This window comes from Martes martes (genome assembly GCF_963455335.1).
Source record: "Martes martes genome assembly, chromosome: Y".
Classification (NCBI taxonomy): Eukaryota; Metazoa; Chordata; class Mammalia; order Carnivora; family Mustelidae; genus Martes; species Martes martes.
In genome coordinates this window covers 16924422-16932797 of record NC_137907.1, presented here as the reverse complement: position 1 = coordinate 16932797, position 8376 = coordinate 16924422, and the positions used below count along the sequence as shown (strand labels likewise).

Below are 8376 nucleotides of genomic sequence, written 5' to 3'. Positions count from 1 at the left end.
CACATCTTCCTTATCCATTCATCCGTCGAAGGGCATCTTAGTTCTTTCCACAGTTTGGCGACCGTGGCCATGGCTGCTATAAAACATTGGGGTACAGATGGCCCTTCTTTTCACTACATCTGTATCTTTGGGGTAAATACCCAGCAGTGCAATTGCAGGGTCATAGGGAAGCTCTATTTTTAATTTCCTGAGGAATCTCCACACTGTTCTCCAAAGTGGCTGCACCAGTTTGCATTCCCACCAACAGTGTAAGAGGGTTCCCTCTTCAAAAAGTTTAATGAACTTCAGCCGGCCTGCGATGCCCCGCGAGGGGGTCCCCCATTGAAGGAAGGAGTTTGCAGGGACGGAAGCCCCGCGTTCTGCAGAGAGAAGAGACATCCCGACCAGCTGAGTCACGTGGTGGGAGGGGGCTCGAGCGCTCGCTCTCTCTCCCCGCCTCGCTCCCCTTCTCCTCCACATCCCGTCCTCTGATGTCACAAATCTGTTCCTCCCTGGGAGAGCTCATTAGCATTCAGTGGGTGCAGTTGGCCGGGAGCGAGCGGCGCGGGCAGGCGGGCGGGGGCGCGGCCGTCCCCGGGGAGCCGCAGTGGGACCGGGCGCGGGATGGCCGCGTTCTAACTGGGATCCTCGCTGACGTGCGGCCGCCGGCTCCTTGGCAGCCGTCTTTGTGGACCAGTAGGCAGAGGGGAAACGGACGCTGCCGAGCCTCTTGCATCTTGGAAGGGACTGTAATCTACTGTAGGGAAGAACAGAACCTCTCAATCACGCGGTGTAAATAAGAGACGGAGGGGAGCCCAAAAGAAAAGGAAGAGGAGGGGAAAAGTGTGTGTTGGGGGAGCGGGGAAAAGCATTTTTGGTGGATGGTATGAAGCCAGCCATGGAAACTGCAGCCGAGGAAAATACTGAACAAAGCCAAGAGAGAAAAGGTACCCAGCGCTCTGACAATAGCCTGTTTCCAGCTTTTCACTGGGGTGCTTTCAAAGGGGTAGCCCGGTTTTGTGTCTCTTGGAAAAGAGCTCTGAAACAATCCCTCTGGCATGGTCTTGCTTTCAGGGTGGTTTTTGCCTGTAGGCTGATGTTAAATTAATAGAGCAGCCTTCCTTCAGCCCAGTCCTGTTCCAGATCTTCTTACCGAATGTGGGATTTCCCACAAAGATGTATGCACTTTGTCACCTTGGGTTGAGGAAACTTTTTTTTTTTTTTTTCATTAATGGAATGAGTCATAACTTAGTTTCAATGTTTCGAGTTATATTCTAAGTAGGTGCAATACATTGTTTTCTCCTAAGGGCAAGGAGGAACTATTAAATATGCTTTGGTTCTGCTAATGCTATAGTGATTCTCTATATTTCTCTAATTTTCTTATCTAATATGATTGCTATTTCTGTGTATCCAAGTTCTACTATGACATATAGTAACTATTTACAGTCGAACCTTGACAGACACAGTATCAGCTTAGTCACCTACTGCTGTTTCAAGCAGTTGTCAGGGTTGAGAGTGTCTTCTACTATGTACAATTTAGAGATTTGATGGATGAAAATAGATAAAGGTCCTGTTCCTTAGAGGGAATTTTGGAACATATGATTCTGACATGCAGAGTGACTTTTTTGCAGAAGTGTTGCAGTAAGAAAATGGTAGAAAACAGAAGCAAAAATTAATGTGTTTTCCTAGGTAATAATTGATTTCAAGTTCAATAGCACATAAAATTCTCTCAGCCACTGCTATGTGAAGGGCATCTTTCTGCATTGGAATTTATTTTCTTCATCCAAAGTTACAGATTATCAAAAAGGCACAAGAACGTACTCTATACCCACAGAAGCTTTATTATTAAGGTTATTTTTCAAGGCTACAGCAAACACTGAACATCACTAAACATAGTAATTCTTCAAGGTAGAGGCACAAGTATGTTTTACTTATGAATCTGTACATTGTACTGTCTGAAATTGCTGTTACTCAACAATTTTACACCTATAAAAACAGCAATTTCACATAGATCTTAAATTGGCATGATAGTATAGAGACTGTTTTTGTATGGGATTTCTTCTGTACGTAAGACTTTGATAACATTGTCTCATAAACAGCAATTTTATTTATAAATTGTTAGTTTATTCCAGTTCTTGCATCAAACCTATCTACTGCAAAACACCAAAAGAAGTTAAAGGCAATTCCTGGAAGAAAGAATTTTAAAAGCTACCAAAACTGAAAAATACAAACAAGCAAATATGGTAATTGCAGAAAATCATCATCATCATCATCATCTTTGTAGTTTCCCAGTTTCCTAGCCCATTTTCATTACCAGTACATATAGTAGACATTAGACTTGTCACTTCACTATTCCTTCAGATTTAATTTTTAATCTTAAATTTAAAATAAATCAAGAAAGTATGTCAGTTACAATCTTTGTATGTTAATTTCAATGGAATAAACATTTATTTTAAACTTAAAATTAAATCTGAAGGGATGGTGGAGTGATAAGCATACACAAACACTTGTTTGTTTTAGTGACAATTAGTAGATAAGCCAACCTCTAGAGCGGCATTTTTGGTAGGTCACATTGTGCTCACAACCTCTGTTGTTGCAGATCAATAAAAGTAAATCCCAACTCATATTCTTTTTTTTTTTCTTTCAGCAAGGAATTTTACTACTAAATTTACTACTATAATAATAATAATTATTATATTATTATATTATTAATTATTAATATATTAATAATTATATTACTATAATTTACTACTATACATTTTATCACCTCACATAATTTTATATGTGCTCCCCCCCTCCTCTTTTCTCATTTTCTTTCAGTTGTTGGCATTAGATTCAATGCTGGTCTCTTAATTTGGGGTGTTATTGCAATACACTGTAGCTTATAAGTAAATATCATTTGATAGTTATTAGATAGTTTTTTAAGGATATAAATTAAACTTTTGGATATAAATTGGCCTCAGCTTTTCAAGTTAGTATCCTTTCTGAAGAATTTCGTCTGAACAACATATCTTAACTGCTGTGGTTCACTGATACCTATTTAAGACAACTGTTTCTTTAAAATACATCAGAATGACTTCCTGTTGTAATCCAAAACTGTACCAAGTCCTTAAGAAAGACTCTATTTGAAACAGTTTTATATCCATTACAGAACACAACTAGGTGATGAAAATTTGTAACTATTTAGTTGATACTCAGGGATTTTTAAAGAAAGGATATAAGGTTTCTTAAGGTTTCTTAGGGATTGCTCTAAGAAACTGGCAGCTTTAAAATTGATAACTTTAAATTAAATCAAAATGTGAGTAATGATTGATAATATTCACTGTGTAAGCATATGCTAAGGAAGACATCTAAAGAGAGAAAATCTAGAGAATGGACTCATAGAGAAAACTGTGGCTGGCTAGATGTTACCAGTTATAAGTAGGAGTTGTAATACCATTTTCTTTCACTGTTTTAGAAAATTTAAATGTGAAATAGCAGCTCTGATGCTCTCTCAATTGCTTTGGAGTCTTTCTTCCCTTTTTTGAAGGGTAACAACTTTGTAGCCTTCCTTCATCAGTTCTCACCAGTAGTGTTTCTGGGGGTTCAGTCCTATCTGTATTCCTAAATTCATTGACGTGGTTTATTAGATCTGTGCTTTACATACATACTAACCTCCTTATCAAGATGTTATCCATAATCTTGATGTTCTTTTTTGAAAACTTGTTCTCTCTCTCTCTCTCTCTCTTTTTTTTTTTTTTTTTTTTACAATGGACAGAAAATGGACAAGGGAAGGTTGAGGCTTATGCAGTTTTTAGAATTCTGAAATGACATTATTGAGCTGGAGTCTAGATTATTTCTTTGGGAGGCACAGAAGCATAGATCATATCCGAGGGACCTCAAAAGAAACTCTTGCTGAGCTAACCACTGTTGACCCAAAAAAGGTACCAAATGCCCAAACCACAGTAAGATGATATGGCATTTTCAGAAGTGTGCACCAGCGTGTCAGAATTTCCCAGGACCATACCCAGGATTCTCTACCCTTTTCCTGAATGCTTGTGGTCAAGTGATTTACCATCTCATTGCCCTTGGTTTCTCCATTTGTAAAAAATAGAATGATAGACATACCTATATCTTTCTGTGGTTATGATAGCTAAAAGAAAGGTACAGTGCGTTTAGCATGATGATAAAGGCTTTGTCAGATTTTAGGTATACCGAGTCAGGACACTTGATTGTTAGGTCCTTATCCTTAGTGATCTTAGGTGCACGTAGAGGGTTATATGCTCATCCATAGGTGAAATAATTACCCATTTCAATGTCAGAATTATCTTTTTTATCTTTACTATTTGTAGCACTGCAGAGGAACATAACCCCTTACTAGAATTTTTGGGATTCTCAGACACAAATTGGCCATATCAACTTTATGTTTTTTTTAGGGATTTCAAGATTTAAATCAACAAGTTACTGTATGCCTACTTCGTCCTAAACAAATTTGGAGAATATTTTCCTCCCTGATCTTCAGTGAATACTGAGAAATACAATCATATTATCACATAGGGACCTGACTCTACAAAGCCAGTTGTTACTATGTATCTCAGTAAGTAATGGTATAACCCTAAACCAGCAGCCTTTTTAATATAACATTGAAAAGCAATTGGAGCAGGATGTAATCTATAACATTCTAGGACTGTGAGGTACACTCATTTCTCCAAAGTGCTGGGTCTAAGATGGTGTGACAGAATATTGCAGACATCGATAAGAAGGCAGCAATTTCACCATAGAATCAGAAAACTTCAGGATTATTTGTCATATTCTTCAGAGCTTGGGCTGGGTACCATTATGAAGTGAGCACCTTTATTCATTTTTTTCTTATGCAGTTAGCAATAATTATATTGCACTTTTTGTTTGAAAATGAAATAGAAAGAAAAATATTATGAAAACAAAATTTTTAGTATAGAATTAGTGTCTGCCTAAAATGACAATTTTAGGAGTAGAGGAGAGAAAGCAGGGTGGGAAAAATGAAATAAAAACATTTTGATGGTTTATATAAATTTAAGTGCAAAAATCAGAGGGTGAGATTCAATAAATTTTCCATTTACCATGCTGAGTTAATAAGTTCATATAAAGGACTGCATTTTGATAGCAAACGTATTGTATCTATACCAGTATTAGTTTAACTCTATGGCAAAACAATAAATAAAACTGCTAATATATAACATTTCCTGGATATAAAGACACTGACTCTTTACCACCTGAAATTAGTAGTGAACAGCAGAGCTGAAATGGAAATTTGCAGGAATCCCTGGATGTACTTAGGTTCAAAGAACCACCAGTACAATCTATGCCTATCTGGGAGACAATGCTAGCTTCAAACATTGTATATATCTGTATATAACAGATATTATATAGCTATAATGTTATCTGGGATGGCACATTCAACTTAGTATTATTTTATGTTTTTCTTGATGCATTAATTATTTCACATGGGTTTGGGTAGAATTGGCCTTTAAAGGATTTTAGTGAACTTTTTTTTCTCTCTCCTCCATTTCACCTCATCTTTTACCTATCTTCTTCTTTTTCCCTTTTTGTCACCTTCTTAAAGGAACAGTGTACAGTGAGATTTGTCTTTGAGTTGACCACAGTATTTCCAATGTCTAAAGAAATAATGGGGAAGGGTGTTAACACATGTATGTCATGGGGCTGAGAACTGTGCCAGCAGTAACCTTACCTCTGAGAATACAGTAGGTACTCCCAAATGTCTTTCTGGCCCTTCTGATTTGTATTTCTCTGTTTTAACATCAGTAGATACTTTTGAGAAGGAAAGAATCAAAGCCAATAAATAGCCTCTTTCTTGTCTAGTCAGGTCTGGCACTAAGTAATTCCAGATAAGAATAGATTGTCATCGTCGTCATCGTCGTTGTCATCATCATTATCATCATCATCCCTTGTTTTAGAGTTTTAGGAATTCTGGAATAGTATGATAAGGAATGTAGAATCAGCAGTGAAACCATCTAATCCTGGATTTTTAATTGTTGATAGAATTTTGATTACTGATTCAGTATTTTTACTGGTTATTAGTCTGCTAAAGTTTTCTTTTCCTTCATGATTGAGTCTCAGTAAATTGTTTCAAGGAATTTATCTGTTTCTTCTAGGTTATCCAATTTGTTGGTGTGTGATTATTAAAAATAGTGTTTTATGACCCTTCTTGTTTCTATTACATCATTTGTATTGTCTACTCTTTCATTTCTAATTTAAGTCTTCGTTCTCTCTCTTTCTTTCTTTTAATTCTTAATCTAGGTATTGGTTTATCAAATTTGTTTTTCTTTAAAAAAACAGATTTCAGTTTCATTGGACTTTTCTATTGTTTTTGTGGTGTCTATTAACTTATTTCTGCTCTGATTTTTGTTTTTCTTTTCCCCACTTAGTTTTGGCTTCCTTTCTCCTTTTTCTTTTGCAGTTTCTTGAATCATAATGTTAGGTTGTTTATTTGAGATCTTTTTCCTTAATCTTTACATTTATCATTATAAATTTGTCTCTTATAACTGCTTTTGGTGTATCCCAGGAGTTTTGGTATATGGGCTTCCATTTAATTTGTTTCAAGGTTTTATTTTTAAATTTCTTCTTTAACCCATTGGTTATTTGGATATGTGTTGTTTAGTATCACATACCTTATGAATTTTCCAGTTTTTCTCCTGTTAGATTTCCAGTTTCATGTCATTGTGATCAGAAAAGTCTTTTCTTAGTCTGCTTAAATCCAATAAAGACTTTTTTGGTGATCAAACATATGACATATCTTGGAGAGTGTTTTATGTGCACTTAAGGAGAAAATGTATTCCATTGCTATTGAATTAGATGTTTTATACATGTCTTTAAGGTCCATTTTGCCTCAAGTGTAGTTCAAGTTCAACGTTATTCATTCTAAGGAAATGATTTATCCATTGTTGAAACAAGTGGAGCAGTGAAATACCTTACTGTTATTGTGTTCTTATTGCATTTTTCTCTTCATATCTATTATCATGTGTTTGATATATTTTGGTGCTCTGATTTGAGGCATATTTATAATGACAATTATAATAACTTCTTATGCATTGACCATTTTATTATGTAATAACTTTTTTTTCTCTTTCCATATGTTTTGGCTTACAGTCTCTCTTCTGTCATATAATTATAGTTATCTATACAGTCTTTCATTTAATATTTACATAAAATATCACTTTTCACCTTCACTTTTATTATTTGTGTGACTTTAAACTGAGGTGAGCCTCTTGTAGGCAATACATAGTTGTTTCTTGTTTGTGTTGTTGTTGCTGTTGTTTATTTAATTCATTAGCCATTGTATTTCTTTTGATTGGGAGATTTAAACTGTTTACATTTAAAATAATGATTGGTAGGTAAAGACTTATTATTGCTATCTTTTAAATTGTTTTCTGGCTAATTTGAATGCCCTTTGTTCTCTCCCTCGTGTTTTACTTTTTTCCTTTGTGACTTGATCTTCTTTAGTGCTTTTATTACTTTCTCTCTTTTATGTATCAATGATAAGTTTTTGTTATGTGGTCACCATGAGCTTTACATAAAACATCATAGTTATAGCAGTCTATTTTAAGCTGCTAACAACTTATCATCAATATTTTGCAAAAACCATAGTTTTATTTCTATTTCCCATTTCATGTTTTTTAATATCTCAATTTACATGTTTTCTCTTTTTTTAGGATTTTATTTACTTATTTGAGACACAGGGCATACCTAAGTTGGGGAGAGGAGCAGAGGGAGAAGGAGAAGCAGACTCCCTTCTGAGCAAAAAGCCCTACAGAGGGCTGGATCCCAGGAACTTAAGATCATGACCTGAACCAAAGGTAGATTCTTAACTAACTCAATCACCCAGCCTCCCCTCAGTTTACATGTTTTCATATTATGCATCCATTAATAACTTATTGTAGGTATAGTTAACTGTATAGCTTTGTAGTTTTTAAGTTTTTATAGTTTAATTTTTATATTTAATTTTCCTTGACTTGAAACTTTTACAAAGCTATAGAAACAAAAACAGTTTGATATTAGTATAAAAAGAGACATCAGTGAAACAGCATAGAAACCCCAGAAATAAACACATATATAATTAACTACTCTAAAACATGGTACCTGAATACACAATAGAGAATTATTTCTGTTCTATAAATGGTGTTAGGAAAATAAAGGAATGTAGTTAAACTATTTATTCTGTCTATGTATCTATGTATCCATCCATCTATCATTTATCTATCATCTGTCTACGTATCTGAAATGTCATGATATGCACCTAAATATATATTTTTATATATATCAGTTATACCTCAATAAAGCTAAAAAATGTGAAAAGTCATTCTTAACTGAAGCAGCTTTTTAGTTTAATTTAACTGTCTTAATTGAGAATATATAGTGGAG

The 8376-nt window shown here is 35.1% G+C and overlaps 1 protein-coding gene across 1 annotated transcript in view; it reads left to right on the top strand.

Annotated features, from left to right (window-relative positions):
• Positions 1 to 865: 865 nt before the first annotated feature.
• Positions 866 to 8376, top strand: part of LOC308337804 (neuronal membrane glycoprotein M6-b-like) — a gene marked incomplete at both ends in the record, with an annotated part of 33400 nt that continues 25889 nt past the window's right edge. The window contains 3 exon segments of the mRNA XM_080796004.1: positions 866 to 926; positions 5224 to 5296; positions 5298 to 5335. Coding sequence (XP_080652130.1) covers positions 866 to 926; positions 5224 to 5296; positions 5298 to 5335 — 172 coding nt within the window.